This window comes from Pezoporus occidentalis, unplaced genomic scaffold (assembly GCF_034315485.1).
Source record: "Pezoporus occidentalis ecotype Australia unplaced genomic scaffold, CSIRO_AGI_Poc_V1 ctg471, whole genome shotgun sequence".
Taxonomy (NCBI): domain Eukaryota; kingdom Metazoa; phylum Chordata; class Aves; order Psittaciformes; family Psittacidae; genus Pezoporus; species Pezoporus occidentalis.
In genome coordinates this window covers 1-26,231 of record NW_026915804.1, presented here as the reverse complement: position 1 = coordinate 26,231, position 26,231 = coordinate 1, and the positions used below count along the sequence as shown (strand labels likewise).

The following is a 26,231-nucleotide window of genomic DNA, read 5'->3' as shown; positions in this document are numbered from 1 at the left end:
ATGCCCCACACATCCATTGCCCCACACATCCATGCCCCACACATCCATTGCCCCACACATCCATGCCCCACACATCCATACCCCACACATCCATGCCCCACACATCCATTGCCCCACACATCCATGCCCCACACATCCATTGCCCCACACATCCATTGCCCCACACATCCATGCCCCACACATCCATTGCCCCACACATCCATTGCCCCACACATCCATCCCCCCCATATCCATGCCCCACACATCCATACCCCCCATATCCATGCCCCACACATCCATGCCCCACACATCCATTGCCCCACACATCCATTGCCCCACACATCCATGCCCCACACATCCATTGCCCCACATATCCATTGCCCCACACATCCATGCCCCACACATCCATGCCCCACACATCCATGCCCCACACATCCATGCCCCACACATCCATGCCCCCATATCCATTGCCCCACACATCCATTGCCCCACACATCCATTGCCCCACACATCCATGCCCCACACATCCATACCCCCATATCCATTGCCCCACACATCCATGCCCCACACATCCACGCCCCACACATCCATTGCCCCACACATCCATGCCCCACACATCCATTGCCCCACACATCCATGCCCCACACATCCATTGCCCCACACATCCATGCCCCACACATCCATGCCCCACACATCCATTGCCCCACACATCCATGCCCCACACATCCATTGCCCCACACATCCATTGCCCCACCCATCCAAGCCCCCCACATCCATGCCCCACACATCCATTGCCCCACACATCCATACCCCACACATCCATACCCCACACATCCATGCCCCACACATCCATTGCCCCACACATCCATTGCCCCACACATCCATGCCCCACACATCCATTGCCCCACACATCCATGCCCCACACATCCACGCCCCATCCTCACCTTCTCCCCTTGCGGCCCCACATTCCCGACGCCCCCCGGCGCTCCCTGTGGTCCCTATGGAACAGAAGGGGAATGGGAAAACCCCATAGCATCCCCCCCCCCCCCCCATAGCGCCCCATAGATGCGGATGTGGGGCTGGGCTCTCACATCGGCTCCGGAGCCTCCGCCTGGACCACGAGGACCTGGGGGTCCGGGGGGGCCCTAAAGTGTGGGGCGAGATAAGAAGAGGGGGGGTTGGTTATGGGGCGCACCCCCCAAGTGCTGCCCCATAGGGACCCATAGATGTGGGGTGGGGGGGGGGGGGACACTCACCATTGGCCCCACATCGCCGGTCTCCCCCTTGTCACCAGCGGGACCCGGCAGCCCCTATGGGGTGGGGAGGGGTTAACTTGGGGGGCAGAGAGGGGTGGAGAGAGGGGGTTATGGGGGGTGCTATGGGGCAATGGGATTGATTATGGGGGGTGCTATGGGGCAATGGGGTTGGTTATGGGGCAATGGGGTTGGTTATGGGGGTGCTATGGGGCAATGGGATTGGTTATGGGGGCGCTATGGGGCGGTGGGGTTGGTTATGGGGCGATGGGGTTGGTTATGGGGCGATGGGGTTGGTTATGGGGGCGCTATGGGGCAATGGAATTGGTTATGGGGGCGCTATGGGGCAATGGGATTGGTTATGGGGCCGCTATGGGGCAATGGGATTGGTTATGGGGCAATGGGATGGGTTATGGGGCGATGGGGTTGGTTATGGGGCAATGGGGTTGGTTATGGGGCCGCTATGGGGCAATGGGATTGGTTATGGGGCAATGGGATGGGTTATGGGGCGATGGGGTTGGTTATGGGGCAATGGGGTTGGTTATGGGGCAATGGGGTTGGTTATGAGGCAATGGGGTTGGTTATGGGGCACGCTATGGGGCAATGGGGTTGGTTATGGGGCAATGGGATTGGTTATGGGGGCGCTATGGGGCAATGGGGTTGGTTATGGGGCAGTGGGGTTGGTTATGGGGCGCTATGGGGCAATGGGGTTGGTTATGGGGGCGCTATGGGGCAATGGGGTTGGTTATGGGGCGATGGGGTTGGTTATGAGGCAATGGGGTTGGTTATGGGGCACGCTATGGGGCAATGGGGTTTGTTATGGGGCAATGGGATTGGTTATGGGGGCGCTATGGGGCAATGGGGTTGGTTATGGGGCGATGGGGTTGGTTATGGGGCAATGGGATGGGTTATGGGGGGCGCTATGGGGCAATGGGGTTGGTTATGGGGTGATGGGGTTGGTTATGGGGCAGTGGGGTTGGTTATGGGGCAATGGGGTTGGTTATGGGGCAGTGGGGTTGGTTATGGGGCAATGGGGTTGGTTATGGGGCAATGGGGTTGGTTATGGGGCAATGGGGTTGGTTATGGGGCAGTGGGGTTGGTTATGGGGCAATGGGGTTGGTTATGGGGGCGCTATGGGGCAATGGGGTTGGTTATGGGGCGATGGGGGTGGTTATGGGGCAATGGGGTTGGTTATGGGGGCGCTATGGGGCAATGGGGTTGGTTATGGGGCAATGGGATTGATTATGGGGGGGTGCTATAGGGCGGTAGGATTGGTTATGGGGCAATGGGATTGGTTATGGGGCAATGGGGTTGGTTATGGGGCAATGGGATTGGTTATGGGGGCGCTATGGGGCAATGGGGTTGGTTATGGGGCACGCTATGGGGCAATGGGGTTGGTTATGGGGTAATGGGGGTGGTTATGGGGCAATGGGGTTGGTTATGGGGTGCGCTATGGGGTGATGGGGTTGGTTATGGGGCGATGGGGTTGGTTATGGGGGCGCTATGGGGCAATGGGATTGGTTATGGGGGCGCTATGGGGCAATGGGGTTGGTTATGGGGCAATGGGATGGGTTATGGGGGGCGCTATAGGGCAATGGGGTTGGTTATGGGGCAGTGGGGTTGGTTATGGGGCGATGGGGTTGGTTATGGGGCAGTGGGGTTGGTTATGGGGCAGTGGGGTTGGTTATGGGGCAATGGGATGGGTTATGGGGGGCGCTATGGGGCAATGGGGTTGGTTATGGGGGCGCTATGGGGCAATGGGGTTGGTTATGGGGCAGTGGGGTTGGTTATGGGGCGATGGGGTTGGTTATGGGGCGGTGGGGTTGGTTATGGGGCAATGGGGTTGGTTATGGGTCAATGGGGTTGGTTATGGGGCAATGGGGTTGGTTATGGGGCAATGGGATTGGTTATGGGGGCACTATGGGGCAATGGGGTTGGTTATGGGGGCGCTATGGGGCAATGGGGTTGGTTATGGGGCAATGGGATTGGTTATGGGGGCACTATGGGGCAATGGGGTTGGTTATGGGGGCACTATGGGGCAGTGGGGTTGGTTATGGGGCACGCTATGGGGCAATGGGGTTGGTTATGGGGCAATGGGATTGGTTATGGGGCGCGCTATGGGGCAATGGGGTTGGTTATGGGGCAATGGGATTGGTTATGGGGGCGCTATGGGGCAATGGGGTTGGTTATGGGGCAGCTATGGGGCAATGGGGTTGGTTATGGGGCAATGGGATGGGTTATGGGGCGATGGGGTTGGTTATGGGGCAATGGGGTTGGTTATGGGGCAATGGGGTTGGTTATGGGGCAGTGGGATTGGTTATGGGGGCGCTATGGGGCAATGGGGTTGGTTATGGGGCAGCTATGGGGCAGTGGGGTTGGTTATGGGGGCGCTATGGGGCAATGGGGTTGGTTATGCGGCAGCTATGGGGCAATGGGGTTGGTTATGGGGGCGCTATGGGGCAGTGGGGTTGGTTATGGGGGCGCTATGGGGCAATGGGGTTGGTTATGGGGCAATGGGGTTGGTTATGGGGCAATGGGGTTGGTTATGGGGCACGCTATGGGGCAATGGGGTTGGTTATGGGGGCGCTATGGGGCAATGGGGTTGGTTATGGGGCAATGGGGTTGGTTATGGGGCAATGGGATTGGTTATGGGGGCGCTATGGGGCAATGGGGTTGGTTATGGGGCACGCTATGGGGCAATGGGGTTGGTTATGGGGCAATGGGATTGGTTATGGGGCAATGGGGTTGGTTATGGGGCAAGGGGGTTGGTTATGGGGTGCGCTATGGGGCAATGGGGTTGGTTATGGGGGTGCTATAGGACGATGGGATTGGTTATGGGGTGCGCTATGGGGCAATGGGGTTGGTTATGGGGCAATGGGGTTGGTTATGGGGCAGTGGGGTTGGTTATGGGGCAATGGGGTTGGTTATGGGGCAGTGGGGTTGGTTATGGGGCAATGGGGTTGGTTATGGGGCGATGGGGTTGGTTATGGGGGCGCTATGGGGCGGTGGGATTGGTTATGGGGCAATGGGGTTGGTTATGGGGGCGCTATGGGGCAATGGGATGGGTTATGGGGGCGCTATGGGGCAATGGGGTTGGTTATGGGGCAATGGGGTTGGTTATGGGGCGATGGGGTTGGTTATGGGGCAATGGGGTTGGTTATGGGGCACGCTATGGGGCAATGGGGTTGGTTATGGGGCAATGGGGTTGGTTATGGGGCACGCTATGGGGCGATGGGGTTGGTTATGGGGCAATGGGGTTGGTTATGGGGCAATGGGATTGGTTATGGGGGGCTATGGGGCAATGGGGTTGGTTATGGGGGCGCTATGGGGCAATGGGGTTGGTTATGGGGCAATGGGGTTGGTTATGGGGCAGTGGGGCCCCACCTGCAGCCCTATGGGGCCTGGGGCTCCATTGAATCCCCTCGTCCCCTCGTCCCCTTTGGTTCCAAAGTGACCCTGGGCTCCTCGGGCCCCCGGCTCCCCATCGGCTCCCTATGGGGCAGGAAGGGGGTGAGGGCCCCATAGGGCGCAATGGGGCTGCCCCACGGGACCCATAGCGGGCCCCATAGGGAGCCCCGCGCCATGGGGACAGGGGGGATGCTCACGGCTGCTCCGGGTTGGCCGACGGCTCCAATGGGGCCAGGGGGGCCCGGGGGTCCCTATGGAGATAGAGGGGGGCTATGGGGCAGCAGTGACCCATAGAGGGCTATGGGGCAGGATAGACCCATAGAGGGCTATGGGGCGGCAGTGACCCATAGAGGGCTATGGGGCAGGATAGACCCATAGAGGGCTATGGGGCAGTGACCCATAGAGGGCTATGGGGCAGGATAGACCCATAGAGGGCTATGGGGCGGCAGTGACCCATAGAGGGCTATGGGGTGGCAGTGGCCCATAGAGAGCAATGGGGCAGGATTGACCCATAGAGGGCTATGGGGCAGCAGGGACCCATAGAGGGCTATGGGGCAGGATAGACCCATAGAGGGCTATGGGGCAGGATTGACACATAGAGGGCAATGGGGCAGCAGTGACCCATAGAGGGCTATGGGGCAGCAGTGACCCATAGAGGGCTATGGGGCGGCAGTGACCCATAGAGGGCTATGGGGCAGCAGGGACCCATAGAGGGCTATGGGGCGGCAGTGACCCATAGAGAGCAATGGGGCAGCAGGGACCCATAGAGGGCTATGGGGCAGTGACCCATAGAGGGCTATGGGGCAGCAGGGACCCATAGAGGGCTATGGGGCAGCAGTGACCCATAGAGGGCTATGGGGCAGGGACCCATAGAGGGCTATGGGGCAGCAGGGACCCATAGAGAGCAATGGGGCAGGATTGACCCATAGAGGGCTATGGGGCAGGATAGACCCATAGAGAGCAATGGGGCAGGATTGACCCATAGAGGGCTATGGGGCGGCTGTGACCCATAGAGGGCTATGGGGCAGGATTGACCCATAGAGGGCTATGGGGCAGGACTGACCCATAGAGGGCTATGGGGCAGGATTGACCCATAGAGGGCTATGGGGCAGGATAGACCCATAGAGGGCTATGGGGCAGCAAGGACCCATAGAGGGCTATGGGGCAGTGACCCATAGAGGGCTATGGGGCAGGATAGACCCATAGAGAGCAATGGGGCAGTGACCCATAGAGGGCTATGGGGCGGCAGTGACCCATAGAGAGCAATGGGGCAGTGACCCATAGAGGGCTATGGGGCAGGATTGACCCATAGAGGGCTATGGGGCAGGATTGACCCATAGAGAGCAATGGGGCGGCAGTGACCCATAGAGGGCTATGGGGCAGCAGTGACCCATAGAGAGCAATGGGGCAGCAGGGACCCATAGAGGGCTATGGGGCAGGGACCCATAGAGGGCTATGGGGCAGGATTGACCCATAGAGGGCTATGGGGCGGCAGTGACCCATAGAGGGCTATGGGGCAGCAGTGACCCATAGAGGGCTATGGGGCAGGATAGACCCATAGAGGGCTATGGGGCGGCAGTGACCCATAGAGGGCTATGGGGCGGCAGGGACCCATAGAGGGCTATGGGGCAGGACTGACCCATAGAGGGCTATGGGGCACTGACCCATAGAGGGCTATGGGGCGGCAGTGACCCATAGAGGGCTATGGGGCGGCAGGGACCCATAGAGGGCTATGGGGCAGGACTGACCCATAGAGGGCTATGGGGCACTGACCCATAGAGGGCTATGGGGCGGCAGTGACCCATAGAGGGCTATGGGGCAGCAGTGACCCATAGAGGGCTATGGGGCGGCACTGACCCATAGAGGGCTATGGGGCAGGATAGACCCATAGAGAGCAATGGGGCAGCAGGGACCCATAGAGGGCTATGGGGCAGGACTGACCCATAGAGGGCTATGGGGCGGCAGTGACCCATAGAGGGCTATGGGGCGGCAGTGACCCATAGAGGGCTATGGGGCAGCAGTGACCCATAGAGGGCTATGGGGCGGCAGTGACCCATAGAGGGCTATGGGGCAGCAGGGACCCATAGAGGGATATGGGGCAGCAGGGACCCATAGAGAGCAAAGGGGCAGCAGTGACCCATAGAGGGCTATGGGGCGGCAGTGACCCATAGAGGGCTATGGGGCGGCAGTGACCCATAGAGGGCTATGGGGCAGGATAGACCCATAGAGAGCAATGGGGCAGCAGTGACCCATAGAGGGCTATGGGGCAGCAGGGACCCATAAAGGGCTATGGGGCGGCACTGACCCATAGAGGGCAATGGGGCGGCAGTGACCCATAGAGGGCTATGGGGCAGGATTGACCCATAGAGGCCTATGGGGCTGCAGTGACCCATAGAGGGCTATGGGGCACTGACCCATAGAGGGCTATGGGGCGGCAGTGACCCATAGAGGGCTATGGGGCGGCAGTGACCCATAGAGGGCTATGGGGCACTGACCCATAGAGGGCTATGGGGCAGCAGGGACCCATAGAGGGCTATGGGGCACTGACCCATAGAGGGCTATGGGGCGGCAGTGACCCATAGAGGGCTATGGGGCGGCAGTGACCCATAGAGGGCTATGGGACGGCAGTGACCCATAGAGGGCTATGGGGCAGCAGGGACCCATAGAGGGCTATGGGGCAGGATAGACCCATAGAGGGCTATGGGGCAGCAGTGACCCATAGAGGGCTATGGGGCAGCAGGGACCCATAGAGGGCTATGGGGCAGGAGTGACCCATAGAGGGCTATGGGGCGGCAGTGACCCATAGAGGGCTATGGGGCGGCACTGACCCATAGAGGGCTATGGGGCAGGGTTGACCCATAGAGGGCTATGGGGCAGCAGGGACCCATAGAGAGCAATGGGGCAGGATTGACCCATAGAGGGCTATGGGGTGGCAGTGACCCATAGAGGGCTATGGGGCGGCAGTGACCCATAGAGGGCTATGGGGCGGCAGTGACCCATAGAGGGCTAAGGGGCAGCAGGGACCCATAGAGGGCTATGGGGCAGGATTGACCCATAGAGGGCTATGGGGCGGCACTGACCCATAGAGGGCTATGGGGCGGCACTGACCCATAGAGAGCTATGGGGCGGCAGGGACCCATAAAGGGCTATGGGGCGGCAGTGACCCATAGAGGGCTATGGGGCGGCAGTGACCCATAGAGGGCTATGGGGCAGGATAGACCCATAGAGGGCTATGGGGCAGCAGTGACCCATAGAGGGCTATGGGGCGGCAGTGACCCATAGAGAGCAATGGGGCAGCAGTGACCCATAGAGGTCTATGGGGCAGGACTGACCCATAGAGGGCTATGGGGCAGGATTGACCCATAGAGAGCAATGGGGCAGCAGTGACCCATAGAGGGCTATGGGGCAGGATAGACCCATAGAGGGCTATGGGGCGGCAGTGACCCATAGAGGGCTATGGGGCGGCAGTGACCCATAGAGAGCAATGGGGCGGCAGTGACCCATAGAGGGCTATGGGGCAGCAGGGACCCATAGAGACCTATGGGGCGGCAGTGACCCATAGAGGGCTATGGGGCGGCAGTGACCCATAGAGGGCTATGGGGCGGCAGTAACCCATAGAGAGCAATGGGGCGGCAGTGACCCATAGAGGGCTATGGGGCGGCAGTGACCCATAGAGGGCTATGGGGCGGCAGTGACCCATAGAGGGCTATGGGGCGGCAGTGACCCATAGAGGGCTATGGGGCAGGATAGACCCATAGAGAGCAATGGGGCGGCAGTGACCCATAGAGAGCTATGGGGCGGCAGTGACCCATAGAGGGCTATGGGGCAGGATTGACCCATAGAGGGCTATGGGGCAGGACTGACCCATAGAGGGCTATGGGGCAGGATTGACCCATAGAGAGCAATGGGGCGGCAGTGACCCATAGAGAGCAATGGGGCAGGATAGACCCATAGACGGCTATGGGGCGGAAGTGACCCATAGAGGGCAATGGGGCTGGATTGACCCATAGAGGGCTATGGGGCGGCAGTGACCCATAGAGAGCTATGGGGCAGCAGTGACCCATAGAGGGCTATGGGGCAGGACTGACCCATAGAGAGCAATGGGGCAGGACTGACCCATAGAGGGCTATGGGGCAGCACTGACCCATAGAGAGCAATGGGGCAGGATTGACCCATAGAGGGCTATGGGGCAGCAGTGACCCATAGGGGGCTATGGGGCGGCAGTGACCCATAGAGGGCTATGGGGCGGCAGTGACCCATAGAGGGCTATGGGGCAGGATAGACCCATAGAGAGCAATGGGGCGGCAGTGACCCATAGAGGGCTATGGGGCAGCAGTGACCCATAGAGGGCTATGGGGCTGGATTGACCCATAGAGGGCTATGGGGCAGCAGTGACTCATAGAGGGCTATGGGGCAGGATTGACACATAGAGGGCTATGGGGCGGCAGTGACCCATAGGGGGCTATGGGGCGGCAGTGACCCATAGAGAGCAATGGGGCAGGATTGACCCATAGAGCGCTATGGGGCAGCAGGGACCCATAGAGGGCTATGGGGCAGGATTGACCCATAGAGAGCAATGGGGCAGCATTGACCCATAGAGAGCAATGGGGCAGCATTGACCCATAGAGGGCTATGGGGCAGTGACCCATAGAGGGCTATGGGGCGGCACTGACCCATAGAGGGCTATGGGGCAGGATAGACCCATAGAGGGCTATGGGGCGGCAGTGACCCATAGAGGGCAATGGGGCAGCAGTGACCCATAGAGGGCTATGGGGCAGCAGGGACCCATAGAGGGCTATGGGGCGGCAGTGACCCATAGAGGGCTATGGGGCGGCAGTGACCCATAGAGGGCTATGGGGCAGCAGTGACCCATACAGAGCAATGGGGCAGCAGTGACCCATAGAGAGCAATGGGGCGGCAGTGACCCATAGAGGGCTATGGGGCGGCAGTGACCCATAGAGAGCAATGGGGCAGGACTGACCCATAGAGGGCTATGGGGCGGCAGTGACCCATAGAGGGCTATGGGGCAGGGACCCATAGAGGGCTATGGGGCAGGATTGACCCATAGAGGGCTATGGGGCGGCAGTGACCCATAGGGGGCTATGGGGCAGGACTGACCCATAGAGGGCTATGGGGCAGGATTGACCCATAGAGGGCTATGGGGCGGCAGTGACCCATAGAGGGCTATGGGGCAGGGACCCATAGAGGGCTATGGGGCAGCAGTGACCCATAGAGGGCTATGGGGCAGGGACCCATAGAGGGCTATGCGGCGGCAGTGACCCATAGAGAGATATGGGGCAGGACTGACCCATAGAGGGCTATGGGGCAGCACTGGCCCATAGAGAGCAATAGGGCAGCACTGACCCATAGAGGGCTATGGGGCGGCAGTGACCCATAGAGGGCTATGGGGCGGCAGTGACCCATAGAGGGCTATGGGGCAGGATAGACCCATAGAGAGCAATGGGGCGGCAGTGACCCATAGAGGGCTATGGGGCAGGATAGACCCATAGAGGGCTATGGGGCGGCACTGACCCATAGAGGGCTATGGGGCAGGGCTATGGGGCAGGACTGACCCATAGAGGGTTATGGGGCAGCAGTGACCCATAGAGGGCTATGGGGCAGGGACCCATAGAGGGCTATGGGGCCACTCACGTGCTCTCCTTTGGTGCCTTTGGTGCCCTTGGAGCCGGGATCCCCGACCTCACCCTGGGGTTGGGGGGAGAAGATGCTCAAATCCATGGGGCAGCAATGGGGGGCAATGGGGGCAATGGGGGTCAATGGGGGTCAATGGGGGTCAATGGGGCAATGGGGGGCAATGGGGGGCAATGGGGGCAATGGGGGCAATGGGGGCAATGGGGTAATGGGGGGCAATGGGAATCAATGGGAGTCAATGGGAGTCAATGGGGGTCAATGGGGGTCAATGGGAGTCAATGGGGGTCAATGGGGGTCAATGGGGTCAATGGGAGTCAATGGGAGTCAATGGGGGTCAATGGGAGTCAATGGGAGTCAATGGGGGTCAATGGGAGTCAATGGGAGTCAATGGGGGTCAATGGGGGTCAATGGGGGTCAATGGGAGTCAATGGGGGTCAATGGGGGTCAATGGGGACCAATGGGGGTCAATGGGAGTCAATGGGGGTCAATGGGAGTCAATGGGGGTCAATGGGGGTCAATGGGGACCAATGGGGGTCAATGGGGGTCAATGGGAGTCAATGGGGGTCAATGGGAGTCAATGGGGGTCAATGGGTCGCTATGGGGCGCTATGGGGCAGGATGGGGGGGGGTTCTCACCTTGTCTCCGTCCTCTCCTGCCCCACCGGGGGGCCCGGCGGGACCTGGGAGCCCCACAGGTCCCTGCGCCCCATCGCGGCCAGCGGGACCCACGGAGCCCTTGTCCCCCTATGGGGAGATGGGGGGCAATGGGGGGCAATGGGGATCAATGGGGGTCAATGGGGGTCAATGGGGTTCAATGGGGGGCAATGGGGGGCAATGGGGTCAATGGGGATCAATGGGGATCAATGGGAATCAATGGGGATCAATGGGGGTCAATGGGGGTCAATGGGGATCAATGGGGGTCAATGGGGATCAATGGGGTGCAATGGGGGTCAATGGGGTCAATGGGGATCAATGGGGATCAATGGGGATCAATGGGGTTCAATGGGGATCAGTGGGGGTCAATGGGGGTCAATGGGGTGCAATGGGGTTCAATGGGGGCAATGGGGATCAATGGGGTTGAATGGGGGCAATGGGGATCAATGGGGTGCAATGGGGGTCAATGGGGGCAATGGGGTCAATGGGGGGCAATGGGGACAATGGGGGGCAATGGGGGGCAATGGGGGGCAATGGGGGTCAATGGGGATCAATGGGGTTCAATGGGGGTCTATGGGTTCAATGGGGATCTATGGGGCTCTATGGGGCTCTATGGGGATCTATGGGGTGCAATGGGGATCTATGGGGCTCTATGGGGCTCTATGGGGTTCAATGGGGTTCAATGGGGTGCAATGGGGTTCAATGGGTTCAATGGGGTTCAATGGGGTTCAATGGGGTTCAATGGGGATCAATGGGGTTCAATGGGGTTCAATGGGGATCAATGGGGTTCAATGGGGTTCAATGGGGATCAATGGGGTGCAATGGGGTGCAATGGGGCTCAATGGGGGTCAATGGGGTTCAATGGGGTTCAATGGGGATCAATGGCGTGCAATGGGGTTCAATGGGGGTCAATGGGGTTCAATGGGGTTCAATGGCGTGCAATGGGGTTCAATGGGGATCAATGGGGTTCAATGGGGATCAATGGGGTGCAATGGGGTGCAATGGGGCTCAATGGGGGTCAATGGGGTTCAATGGGGTTCAATGGGGATCAATGGCGTGCAATGGGGTTCAATGGGGGTCAATGGGGTTCAATGGGGTTCAATGGCGTGCAATGGGGTTCAATGGGGATCAATGGGGTTCAATGGGGATCAATGGGGTGCAATGGGGATCAATGGGGATCAATGGGGATCAATGGGTTTCAATGGGGCTCAATGGGGATCAATGGGGCTCTATGGGGATCAATGGGTTTCAATGGGGCTCTAAGGGGTCTATGGGGATCAATGGGGCTCAATGGGTTTCAATGGGGTCTATGGGGTCTATGGGGCACCCACCGGAATTCCCTTCTCTCCGGCTGCACCTGGGGGTCCCTGAGCTCCGGGTCTCCCTGGGGGGCCAACGGGACCCCCTTGTCCTGGAGCCCCCCGCTCCCCTGGAGAGCCCTGGGGGGCAGCGATATGGGGCAGTGACCCATAGAGAGCAATGGGGCAGTGACCCATAGAGAGCAATGGGGCAGTGACCCATAGAGAGCAATGGGGCAGTGACCCATAGAGAGCAATGGGGCACAGTGACCCATAGAGAGCAATGGGGCAGTGACCCATAGAGAGCAATGGGGCACAGTGACCCATAGGGAGCAATGGGGCAGTGACCCATAGGGAGCAATGGGGCTGTGACCCATAGAGAGCAATGGGGCACAGTGACCCATAGGGAGCAATGGGGCAGTGACCCATAGAGAGCAATGGGGCAGTGACCCATAGGGAGCAATGGGGCAGTGACCCATAGAGAGCAATGGGGCAGTGACCCATAGGGAGCAATGGGGCAGTGACCCATAGAGAGCAATGGGGCAGTGACCCATAGAGAGCAATGGGGCACAGTGACCCATAGGGAGCAATGGGGCAGTGACCCATAGAGAGCAATGGGGCAGTGACCCATAGGGAGCAATGGGGCAGTGACCCATAGAGAGCAATGGGGCAGTGACCCATAGGGAGCAATGGGGCAGTGACCCATAGGGAGCAATGGGGCAGTGACCCATAGAGAGCAATGGGGCAGTGACCCATAGGGAGCAATGGGGCAGTGACCCATAGAGAGCAATGGGGCAGTGACCCATAGAGAGCAATGGGGCAGTGACCCATAGAGAGCAATGGGGCAGTGACCCATAGAGAGCAATGGGGCAGTGACCCATAGAGAGCAATGGGGCAGTGACCCATAGGGAGCAATGGGGCAGTGACCCATAGGGAGCAATGGGGCAGTGACCCATAGGGAGCAATGGGGCAGTGACCCATAGAGAGCCATGGGGCAGTGACCCATAGAGACCTATGGGGATACTCACAGCAGGTCCTGGGGGGCCGGCGGGTCCCTCGTTGCCCTTCAGCCCTGGGCCGCCCTATGGGGAGAAGCGGGGTGCTCAGTGGGGTGATTCCATGGGGATCCATTGGGACTCCCATAGGGCTCTATGGGGCCTGCCATAGGGCTCCATAGGGCTCCATAGGAATCTATGGGGCCTCCCATAGGGCTCCATAGGGCTCCATAGGGCTCTATGGGGCCTGCCATAGGGCTCCATAGGGCTCCATAGGAATCTATGGGGCCTCCCATAGGGCTCCATAGGAATCCATAGGGCTCCATAGGAATCTATGGGGCCTCCCGTAGGGCTCCATAGGGCTCCATAGGGCTCCATAGGGCTCCATAGGGCTCTATGGGGCCCCCCATAGGGCTCCGTAGGGACTCCCATAGGGATCCATAGGGACTCCCATAGGGATCCATGTGGACTCCATAGGGCTCCATAGGGACTCCTATAGGAATCTATGGGGCCTCCCATAGGGCTCCATGGGGCCTCCCATAGGGCTCCATAGGGATCCATAGGGCTCCATGCGGACTCCCATAGGGATCCATGCGGAATCCATAGGGCTCCATAGGGCTACATAGGAATCTATGGGGCCTCCCATAGGGCTCTATGGGGCCCCCCATAGGGCTCCATAGGGCTCCATAGGAATCTATGGGGCCTCCCATAGGGCTCCATAGGGCTCCATAGGGACTCCCATAGGGCTCTATGGGGCCTCCCATAGGAATCTATGGGGCCTCCCATAGGGCTCCATAGGGCTCCATAGGAATCTATGGGGCCCCCCATAGGAATCTATGGGGCCTCCCATAGGGCTCTATGGGGCCTCCCATAGGGCACCATAGGGCTCCATAGGGCTCCATAGGGCTCCATGGAACCTCCCATAGGAATCTATGGGGCCTCCCATAGGGCTCCATAGGGCTCCATAGGGCTCTATGGGGCCTCCCATAGGGCTCCATAGGAATCTATGGGGCCTCCCATAGGGCTCCATAGGAATCTGTGGGGCCTCCCATAGGGCTCCATAGGGCTCCATAGGGCTCCATAGGGCTCTATGGGGCCTCCCATAGGAATCTATGGGGCCTCCCATAGGGCTCCATAGGGCACCATAGGGCTCCATAGGGCTCCATAGGGCTCCATAGGAATCTATGGGGCCCCCATAGGGCCTCACTCACCGCCGCGCCGGGCATGCCGCGCTCGCCGGGGATCCCCCTCAATCCCGCGGGTCCGTCCTTGCCGTGGGGCCCTGTGGGGCCGGGATCTCCCTATGGGGCAAAGGGGGGCGGGGATAGGATCACGTGGGGACCCCCCAAAGGGTTTCAGCCAATGGGGAGGCCTCACCTTGGCACCGTCCTTGCCGGAGGGCCCGGGAAGCCCCTGTTCGCCGGGGGGACCGGGAGGACCGGGATGGCCGCGCTCTCCCATGGGGCCGGATTCGCCCGCGGAGCCCTATGGGGGGTGATGGGGGGCGATGGGGGGCAATGGGAGTCAATGGGGGTCAATGGGGGTCAATGGGAGTCAATGGGGGTCAATGGGGGTCAATGGGAGTCAATGGGGGTCAATGGGGGTCAATGGGAGTCAATGGGGGTCAATGGGGGTCAATGGGGTCAATGGGGATCAATGGGGGTCAATGGGGGGCAATGGGAGTCAATGGGGACCCATTGGGGTCAGTGGGAGTCAATGGGAGTCAATGGGGGTCAATGGGGGGTGATGGGGTCAATGGGGGTCAATGGGAGTCAATGGGGGTCAATGGGAGTCAATGGGGGGCAATGGGAGTCAATGGGGGTCAATGGGAGTCAATGGGGGTCAATGGGAGTCAATGGGGGCCAATGGGGGGCAATGGGGTCAATGGGAGTCAATGGGGGTCGATGTGGTCAATGGGGATCAATGGGGGGCAATGGGGGTCAATGGGGGTCAATGGGGGTCAATGGGGATCAATGGGGTCAATGGGGGTCGATGGGAGTCAATGGGGGTCGATGGGGTCAATGGGGATCAATGGGGGGCAATGGGGGGCAATGGGGATCAATGGGGTCAATGGGGATCAATGGGGGGCAATGGGGGGCAATGGGGTCAATGGGGGTCAATGGGGGGCAATGGGGGTCAATGGGGGGCAATGGGGGGCAATGGGGTCAATGGGGGTCAAAGGGGGGCAATGGGGGTCAATGGGGGTCAATGGGGGGCAACGGGGGTCAATGGGGGTCAATGGGAGTCAATGGGAGTCAATGGGGGCAATGGGGGCAATGGGGTCAATGGGGGGCAATGGGGGTCAAGGGGAGTCAATGGGGGGCAATGGGGGTCAATGGGGGTCAATGGGAGTCAATGGGGGTCAATGGGGGTCAATGGGAGTCAATGGGGGCAATGGGGGCAATGGGGTCAATGGGGGGCAATGGGGGTCAAGGGGAGTCAATGGGGGGCAATGGGGGTCAATGGGGGTCAATGGGGGTCAATGGGGGTCAATGGGGGGCAATGGGAGTCAATGGGGGTCAATGGGGGTCAATGGGGGTCAATGGGGGTCAATGGGAGTCAATGGGGGTCAATGGGGGTCAATGGGAGTCAATGGGGGGCAATGGGAGTCAATGGGGGTCAATGGGAGTCAATGGGGGTCAATGGGGTCAATGGGGGTCAATGGGGGTCAAAGGGGGTCAATGGGGTCGATGGGGGCGATGGGGGTCAATGGGAGTCAATGGGGTCAATGGAGGGCAATGGGGGTCAATGGGAGTCAGTGGAATCAATGGGGGTCAATGGGGGTCAATGGGGGTCAATGGGAGTCAATGGGGGTCAATGGGAGTCAATGGGGGGCAATGGGAGTCAATGGGAGTCAATGGGAGTCAATGGGAGTCAATGGGGATCAATGGGGCTCAATGGGGGTCAATGGGAGTCAATGGGAGTCAATGGGAGTCAATGGGGGTCAATGGGGCTCAATGGGAGTCAATGGGAGTCAATGGGTGTCAATGGGGCTCAATGGGGGTCAATGGGAGTCAATGGGAGTCAATGGGGGTCAATGGGGCTCAATGGGACTCAATGGGGCTCAATGGGACCCAATGGGACTCAATGGGGCTCAACGGGGGTCAATGGGGGTCAATGGGGGTCAATGGGGGTCAATGGGAGTCAATGGGGCAATGGGAGTCATTGGGGTCAATGGGAGTCAATGGGGGTCAATGGGAGTCAATGGGGGTCAATGGGGGTCAATGGGGGTCAATGGGGCTCAATGGGGCAATGGGGGGCAATGGGGGTCAATGGGAGTCAATGGGGGGCAATGGGGGTCAATGGGAGTCAATGGGGGTCAATGGGAGTCAATGGGAGTCAATGGGGTTCAGTGGGGGTCAATGGGGGCAATGGGGGTCAATGGGGTTCAGTGGGGGTCAATGGGGGTCAATGGGGTCAATGGGGGTCAATGAGAGGCAATGGGGGTCAATGGGGGTCAATGGGGATCAATGGGGGGCAATGGGGGGCAATGGGGGTCAATGGGGTCAATGGGGTCAATGGGGGTCAATGGGGCTCTATGGGGCTCTATGGGGTCAATGGGGCTCAATGGGGATCAATGGGGGGCAATGGGGGTCAATGGGGTCAATGGGGTCAATGGGGGTCAATGGGGCTCTATGGGGCTCTATGGGGGGAGCTCACCGGGGGTCCCACGACGCCCGGGGGTCCCGGGGGCCCGGTTTTCCCTTGGAATCCCTATGGAAAAAGGGGGGGGGGAGGACAAGGAGTAAGGCAAGTTAATTAACATTTAGTTAACATGTAATTAACATGTAATTAACATACTTAATACGTATTTAATCCCCTCATTAATCCCCCATTACCCCCTCATTAACCCTCAATTAACCCCTCATTACCCCCTCATTAACCCTCAATTAATCCCTTATTACCCCCTAATTAACCCCTCATTACCCATTCATTCCCCCCTCATTAACCCTCATTAACACTTAATTAACCCCTCATTAACACTCAATTAACCCTCATTAACCCTCCTAAACCCTTAATTAACCCCTCATTATCCCTCATTAACCCCTGATCAACCCCTCATTAACCCTCATTAACCCCTAATTAACCCCTCATTAACCCCCTCATTAACCCAATTAACCTTTAATTACCCCCTCATTAACCCCTTAATTAACCCCTCATTAACCCTCATTATCCCCTCAGTAACCCCTCATTAACCCTCATTAACCCCTAATTAACCCTTAATTAAGCCCTCATTACCCCTTAATTAACCCTTCATTACCCCCTCATTAACACCTAATTAACGATAATTAACCCCACATTAACCCCTAATTAACCCCCATCAACCCTTAATTACCCCTCCTTAACCCTTAATTAACCCCTCATTAACACCTAATTAACCCCTCATTAACCCCTCATTAACCCTCATTAACCCCTCATTAACCCCTAATTAACCCCTCATTAACCCCACATTATCCCCTAATTATCCCCTCATTAACCCCTCATTAACCCCTCATTACCCCCTCATTAACCCCCATTACCCCCTCATTAACCCTCATTAACCCCCATTAACCCCTCATTAACCCCTCATTAACCCCTAATTAATCCCTCATTAACCCCTCATTAACCCCTAATTACCCCCTCATTAACCCCTCATGAACATCTCATTAACCCTTTATTAATCCCTCATTAACCCCTCATTAACCCCTAATTAACATCTCATTAACCCCTAATTAACCCCTCATTAACATCTCATTAACCCCTCATTAACATCTCATTAACCCCTCATTAACCCTCATTAACCCCTCATTAACCCCCAATTACCCCTCATTAACCCCTAATTAACATCTCATTAACCCCTCATTAACCCCTCATTAACCCCTCATTAACCCTCATTACCCCTTAACCCCTAACTAACATCTAATTAACCCCTCATTAACCCCTAATTATCACCTCATCAACCCGTAATTAGCCCTCATTAACCCCTCATTAGCATCTCATTAACATCTCATTAACCCCTCATTAACCCCTCATTAACATCTCATTAAGACCTAATCAACCCTCATTAACCCTCATTAAGCCCTAATTAACCCTCATTAACCCCTCATTAACCCCTCATTAACCCTCATTAACCCCTCATTAACCCCTCATTACGCCCTCATTAACCCCTCATTACCCCCTCATTAACATCTCATTAACCCCTCATTACCCCCTCATTAACATCTCATTAACCCCTCATTAACCCCTCATTAACCCTCATTAACCCCTCATTACCCCCTCATTAACATCTCATTAACCCCTCATTACCCCTCATTAACCCCTCATTAACATCTCATTAACCCTTAATTAACCCCTAATTAACCCACATTAACCCCGCATTAACATGTCATTAACCCCTCATTAACATCTCATTAAACCCCTAATTAACATCTCATTAACATCTCATTAACCCTCATTAACCCTCATTAAGCTGCTCACCCCTTCCCCTCGCTGTCCTGGGTGCCCGGGGAGCCCGTCCTTGCCGGGGGGGCCCTATGGGGAGGAGGTGGCACCGTGGGGACCCCCATGTGTGGGGCGCCCCATAGCAGAGCCTTGAGGACCCCCATGTGTGGGGCGCCCCATAGAAGAGCATTGAGGACCCCCATGTGTGGGGCGCCCCATAGAAGAGCATTGAGGACCCCCACGTGTGGGGCGCCCCATAGCAGAGCATTGAGGACCCCCATGTGTGGGGCGCCCCATAGCAGAGCATCGGGGACCCCCATGTGTGGGGCGCCCCATAGCAAAGCATTGGGGACCCCCATGTGTGGGGCGCCCCATAGCAGAGCATCGGGGACCCTCATGTGTGGGGCGCCCCATAGCAAAGCATCGGGCACCCCCACGTGTGGGGCGCCCCATAGAAGAGCATTGGGGACCCCCATGTGTGGGGCACCCCATAGCAGAGCATCGGGGACCCTCATGTGTGGGGCGCCCCATAGCAAAGCATCGGGCACCCCCACGTGTGGGGCGCCCCATAGAAGAGCATTGGGGACCCCCATGTGTGGGGCACCCCATAGAAGAGCATTGGGGACCCCTACATGTGGGGCGCCCCATAGCAGAGCATTTGAGTCCCCATGTGTGGGGCGCCCCATAGCAGAGCCTTGAGGACCCCCATGTGTGGGGCGCCCCATAGCAGAGCCTTGAGGACCCCCACTTGTGGGGTGCCCCATAGCAGAGCATCAGGGACCCCCAAGTGTGGGGCGCCCCATAGCAGAGCATTGGGGACCCCCATGTGTGGGGCACCCCATAGCAAAGCATCGGGGACCCCCATGTGTGGGGCGCCCCATAGCAGAGCATTGAGGACCCCCATGTGTGGGGCACCCCATAGGATAGCATTTGAGTCCCCATGTGTGGGGCGCCCCATAGCAGAGCACTGGGGACCCCCATGTGTGGGGCGCCCCATAGCAAAGCATCGGGGACCCCCATGTGTGGGGCGCCCCATAGCAGAGCACTGGGGACCCCCATGTGTGGGGCGCCCCATAGCAGAGCCTTGAGGACCCCCATGTGTGGGGCGCCCCATAGCAGAGCATCGGGGACCCCCATGTGTGGGGCACCCCATAGCAGAGCCTTAAGGACCCCAATGTGTGGGGCGCCCCATAGAAGAGCATTGGGGACCCCCATGTGTGGGGCGCCCCATAGCAAAGCATCAGGGACCCCCATGTGTGGGGCACCCCATAGCAGAGCATTGGGGACCCCCATGTGTGGGGCGCCCCATAGAAGAGCATTGGGGTCCCCCACATGTGGGGCACCCCATAGCAAAGCACTGGGGTCCCCCATGTGTGGGGCACCCCATAGCAAAGCACTGGGGACCCCCACATGTGGGGCACCCCATAGCAGAGCATTGGGGTCCCCCATGTGTGGGGCGCCCCATAGCAAAGCATTGGGGACCCCCATGTGTGGGGCGCCCCATAGGGCACCATTGGGACCCCCATTACTTACAGGGGGCCCTTTGGGGCCAGGGAAGCCGTTGGGTCCTTGAGGTCCTGGCAGGCCCTATATGGGGTGCAATGGGGTGAGGAGGGGGGGGGCACCCTGCCCCATAGCGCCCCATAGCGCCCCACATGGAGCTCGGACCCCCCCCCCCTTACCCGCTCTCCTATGGGGCCATGGGGCCCATCGCTGCCGGAGGTACCCTAATGGGGGGCAAAGGAGAGGGTTGGAGGCCCCATAGCGTAGCGCGCCCCATAGCGTGACCCATAGCCTGACCCATAGCCCCATAGCCTGACCCATAGCCTGACCCATAGCCTGACCCATAGCCCCATAGCCTGACCCATAGCCTGACCCATAGCGCACCCCATAGCCTGACCCATAGCCCCATAGCCTGACCCATAGCCCCATAGCGCACCCCATAGCCTGACCCATAGCCTGACCCATAGCCCCATAGCGCACCCCATAGCCCATAGCCTGGCCCATAGCCCCATAGCCTGACCCATAACCTGACCCATAGCCTGACCCATAACCTGACCCATAGCTTGACCCATAGCCCCATAGCGCACCCCATAGCCCCATAGCACACCCCATAGCCTGACCCATAGCCTGACCCACAGCCTGACCCATAGCCCCATAGCGCACCCCATAGCCTGACCCATAGACCCATAGCCTGACCCATAGCCTGACCCATAGCCCCATAGCGCACCCCATAGCCCCACACCCCACCCCATAGCCCCACATCCAACCCCATAGCCCCACATCCCGCCCCATAGCCCCAATCCCACCCCATAGCCCCAATCCCACCCCATAGCCCCAATCCCACCCCATAGCCCCACATCCCCCCCCATAGCCCCACATCCCACCCCATAGCCCCATAGCCTGACCCATAGCGCACCCCATAGCCCCACATCCCGCCCCATAGCCCCAATCCCACCCCATAGCCCTATAGCGCACCCCATAGCCCCAATCCCACCCCACAACCCCAATCCCACCCCATAGCCCCAATCCCACCCCATAGCCCCACATCCACCCCATAGCCCCATAGCCTGACCCATAGCGCACCCCATAGCCCCACATCCCGCCCCATAGCCCCAATCCCACCCCATAGCCCCAATCCCACCCCATAGCCCCACATCCCACCCCATAGCCCCAATCCCCCCCCATAGCCCCAATCCCACCCCATAGCCCCAATCCCACCCCATAGCCCCAATCCCACCCCATAGCCCCATAGCCTGACCCATAGCCCCACATCCACCCCATAGCCCAAATCCCGCCCCATAGCCCCACATCCCACCCCATAGCCCCACATCCCACCCCATAGCCCCATAGCCTGACCCATAGCCCCAATCCCACCCCATAGCCCCATAGCCCCATAGCGCACCCCATAGCCCCACATCCCGCCCCATAGCCCCACATCCACCCCATAGCAATCCCACCCCATAGCCCCATAGCCCCATAGCGCACCCCATAGCCCCAATCCCACCCCATAGCCTGACCCATAGCGCACCCCATAGCCCCACATCCCGCCCCACAACTCACCTTGGCCCCTGCCTTCCCCGTGGCTCCTCGTGCTCCTCGCTGCCCCCTTGGTCCCTTGCATGGGTGAAGATCCAAAGCCTCCATCCCCCTGCCCCATAGATCTATGGGGCCACCCCATAGCGCATCCCCCCCCCCCATATACTCACCGTGGGGCCCCGTTCCCCCCTTGGCCCTGATTTGCCCTCTGGACCCTATAGGAGACACAGAAGCACTTGGGGGTCACAGCCCCCTAACTTATGGGGCGGAGCTGCTATGGGGCATCCCGCCCCATATCTATGGGGCTCACTCACCCGCGCCCCCTTCTCGCCGTTGCTGCCTGGGAAGCCTGGGTATCCCTGCGATCCCTATGGATGCATATGGGGAGATGTGGGTCTGAGATGTGGGGTGAGGATGATGTGGGGCGCAATGAGGATCTATGGGGCAGCTCCATCACTCACCTTAGGACCTTGTCGCCCTGGGTAACCGGGGAGACCTGGAACCCCCAGTTTTCCCTATAGGATGTGGGGAGAAGGAGGGGTTATGGGGTGGGGGAGCATCTATGGGGCTGGGGATGGGTTCTGCCCCATAAGTGCCACTTCTCACCTTCTCCCCCCCAAGCCCTATAGGGCCGGGGTCGCCTATGGGGCCAGCGCGTCCTTTGGGGCCTTCGGGGCCGTCTTCCCCCCTAGATCCAGGAACCCCAATGTCCCCCTAATGTGTGGGGCAGAGGTTAAAGGTTAAGGGGGGGGGGGGGGAAGCGGTGTGGGGCAGCCCCTATGGGGCACAGCCCCATAGACTTACGCGGGCTCCTTTGACCCCCATGTCGCCTTTGAAGCCGGGGAAGCCTTCTTCGCCCTATGGGAGAGGAGGAGGATGGGGGTCATCTATGGGGTGATGGGGGTCATCTATGGGGTGATGGGGGTCATCTATGGGGTGATGGGGACCACTTATGGGGTGATGGGGACCACTTATGGGGTGATGGGTGCCATCTATGGGGTGATGGGGCCGGCTATGGGGTGATGGGGACCATCTATGGGGTGATGGGGGTCATCTATGGGGTGATCTATGGGGTGATGGGGACCACTTATGGGGTGATGGGGACCATCTATGGGGTGATGGGGGTCATCTATGGGGTGATGGGTGCCATCTATGGGGTGATGGGGACCATCTATGGGGTGATGGGGGTCATCTATGGGGTGATGGGGGCCATCTATGGGGTGATGGGGACCAGCTATGGGGTGATGGGGGTCATCTATGGGGTGATGGGTGCCATCTATGGGGTGATGGGGGCCATCTATGGGGTGATGGGGGCCATCTATGGGGTGATGGGTACCAACAATGGGGTGATGGGGACCAGCTATGGGGTGATGGGTGCCACCTATGGGGTGATGGGGGCCATCTATGGGGTGATGGGTGCCATCTATGGGGTGATGGAGACCATCTATGGGGTGATGGTTGCCATCTATGGGGTGATGGGGACCACTTATGGGGTGATGGGGACCACTTATGGGGTTATGGGTGCCATCTATGGGGTGATGGGTACCAGCTATGGGGTGATGGGGACCACCTATGGGGTGATGGGTGCCATCTATGGGGTGATGGGGGTCATCTATGGGGTGATGGGGGTCATCTATGGGGTGATGGGGGTCATCTATGGGGTGATGGGGACCATCTATGGGGTGATGGGGGCCATCTATGGGGTGATCTATGGGGTGATGGGTACCACTTATGGGGTGATGGGGGTCATCTATGGGGTGATGGGGGTCATCTATAGGGTAATGGGGACCATCTATGGGGTGATGGGGGTCATCTATGGGGTGATGGGGACCATCTATGGGGTGATGGGGGCCATCTATGGGTGATGGGGACTATCTATGGGGTGATGGACATCAATGGGGTGATGGGGGTCATCTATGGGGTGATGGGGGCCATCTATGGGGTGATGGGGGTCATCTATGGGGTGATGGGTGCCATCTATGGGGTGATGGGTGCCATCTATGGGGTGATGGGGGTCATCTATGGGGTGATGGGTACCACTTATGGGGTGATGGGTGCCATCTATGGGGTGATGGGGGGCATCTATGGGGTGATGGGGACCACTTATGGGGTGATGGGGACCAGCTATGGGGTGATGGGTGCCATCTATGGGGTGATGGGGACCACTTATGGGGTGATGGGTACCACTTATGGGGTGATGGGGACCACTTATGGGGTGATGGGGGCCACCTATGGGGTGATGGGGACCATCTATGGGGTGATGGGGACCATCTATGGGGTGATGGGGGTCATCTATGGGGTGATGGGTGCCATCTATGGGGTGATGGGGACCATCTATGGGGTGATGGGGACCACTTATGGGGTGATGGGTGCCATCTATGGGGTGATGGGGGTAATCTATGGGGTGATGGGGACCACTTATGGGGTGATGGGGACCACTTATGGGGTGATGGGGACCACTTATGGGGTGATGGGTGCCATCTATGGGGTGATGGGGGTCATCTATGGGGTGATGGGGACCATCTATGGGGTGATGGGGACCAGTTATGGGGTGATGGGTGCCATCTATGGGGTGATGGGTGCCATCTATGGGGTGATGGATGCCATCTATGGGGTGATGGGGACCATCTATGGGGTGATGGGTGCCATCTATGGGGTGATGGGGCCGTCTATGGGGTGATGGGTACCACTTATGGGGTGATGGGTGCCATCTATGGGGTGATGGATACCATCTATGGGGTGATGGGGACCATCTATGGGGTGATGGGGGTCATCTATGGGGTGATGGGGGCCATCTATGGGGTGATGGGGGCCATCTATGGGGTGATGGGGGTCATCTATGGGGTGATGGGTGCCATCTATGGGGTGATGGGGACCATCTATGGGGTGATGGGGGTAATCTATGGGGTGATGGGGACCACTTATGGGGTGATGGGTGCCATCTATGGGGTGATGGGTGCCATCTATGGGGTGATGGGGACCACTTATGGGGTGATGGGGACCACTTATGGGGTGATGGGTGCCATCTATGGGGTGATGGGGACCATCTATGGGGTGATGGGTGCCATCTATGGGGTGATGGGGACCACTTATGGGGTGATGGGTACCACTTATGGGGTGATGGGGACCACTTATGGGGTGATGGGTGCCATCTCTGGGGTGATGGGGACCACTTATGGGGTGATGGGGGCCATCTATGGGGTGATGGGGGTCATCTATGGGGTGATGGGGGTCATCTATGGGGTGATGGGTACCACTTATGGGGTGATGGGTGCCATCTATGGGGTGATGGGGACCATCTATGGGGTGATGGGGGCCATCAATGGGGTGATGGGGACCACTTATGGGGTGACGGGTGCCATCTATGGGGTGATGGGTGCCATCTATGGGGTGATGGGGACCATCTATGGGGTGATGGGTGCCATATATGGGGTGACGGGTGCCATCTATGGGGTGATGGGTGCCATCTATGGGGTGATGGGGACCATCTATGGGGTGATGGGTGCCATCTATGGGGTGATGGGGACCACTTATGGGGTGACGGGTGCCATCTATGGGGTGATGGGTGCCATCTATGGGGTGATGGGGGTCATCTATGGGGTGATGGGTGCCATCTATGGGGTGATGGGGACCATCTATGGGGTGATGGGGGTCATCTATGGGGTGATGGGGCCGTCTATGGGGCGCTATGGGGCAGGGATGGGACCCACCTTCTCTCCCTTGTGTCCTTTGAGGCCCCGGATGCCGTCTGCCCCCTATGGAGCGTGACCCACAAGTCCCAAATCCGCCTGGTTTCGCCCCATAACTGCCTCCCCCCCCCCCCGCCCCATAAGCCCAGCGCTTACCTTGACACCACGTGACCCCGGGTAGCCAATGGGACCTTGAGGACCTGAAGGACCCTATGGGGCAAGGAGGAGGTTGGAACCTCCCCATAGATGTGGGGCTGCCCCATAGATGTGGGGCTGGGGGTGCGCCAGAGGTGTGAGGCTGCCCCGTAGATGTGGGGCTGCCCCATAGGTGTGAGGCTGCCCCATAGGTGTGGGGCTGCCCCATAGATGTGGGGCTGCCCCATAGGTGTGGGGCTGGGGGTGCGCCAGAGGTGTGAGGCTGCCCCGTAGATGTGGGGCTGCCCCATAGGTGTGAGGCTGCCCCATAGGTGTGGGGCTGCCCCATAGATGTGGGGCTGGGGGTGCGCCACAGGTGTGAGGCTGCCCCCTAGGTGTGGGGCTGCCCCATAGGTGTGGGGCTGCCCCATAGGTGTGAGGCTGCCCCATAGATATGGGGCTGCCCAAGAGGTGTGGGGCTGCCCCATAGGTGTGAGGCTGCCCTATAGATAGGGTGCTGCCCCATAGATATAGGGCTGCCCCATAGGTGTAGAGCTGGCATTGCCCCATAGATATAGGGCTGACCCATAGGTGTGGGGCTGGCATTGCCCCATAGATATAGGGTTCCCCCACAGGTGTGGGGCTGCCCCATAGGTGTGAGGCTACCCCATAGATATAGGGCTGCTCCATAGATAAGGGGCTGCCCCAT

The 26,231-nt window shown here is 59.1% G+C and overlaps 1 protein-coding gene across 1 annotated transcript in view; it reads right to left on the bottom strand.

Annotated features, from left to right (window-relative positions):
* The window catches only part of LOC134172791 (collagen alpha-2(XI) chain-like), a gene marked incomplete at its 5' end in the record, with an annotated part of 39,070 nt that extends 13,473 nt beyond the window's left edge, over positions 1-25,597 (bottom strand). Inside the window, 23 exon segments of the mRNA XM_062636240.1 lie at positions 924-977; positions 1,071-1,124; positions 1,236-1,289; positions 4,617-4,724; positions 4,838-4,891; positions 10,293-10,346; positions 10,928-11,035; positions 12,277-12,384; positions 13,272-13,325; positions 14,450-14,539; positions 14,616-14,723; positions 16,899-16,952; positions 18,696-18,749; positions 20,193-20,246; positions 20,342-20,386; positions 21,723-21,776; positions 21,869-21,913; positions 22,013-22,066; positions 22,160-22,213; positions 22,305-22,412; positions 22,503-22,556; positions 25,409-25,453; positions 25,544-25,597. Of these exon segments, the coding sequence (XP_062492224.1) occupies positions 924-977; positions 1,071-1,124; positions 1,236-1,289; positions 4,617-4,724; positions 4,838-4,891; positions 10,293-10,346; positions 10,928-11,035; positions 12,277-12,384; positions 13,272-13,325; positions 14,450-14,539; positions 14,616-14,723; positions 16,899-16,952; positions 18,696-18,749; positions 20,193-20,246; positions 20,342-20,386; positions 21,723-21,776; positions 21,869-21,913; positions 22,013-22,066; positions 22,160-22,213; positions 22,305-22,412; positions 22,503-22,556; positions 25,409-25,453; positions 25,544-25,597 (1,521 nt within the window).
* Positions 25,598-26,231: the final 634 nt, after the last annotated feature.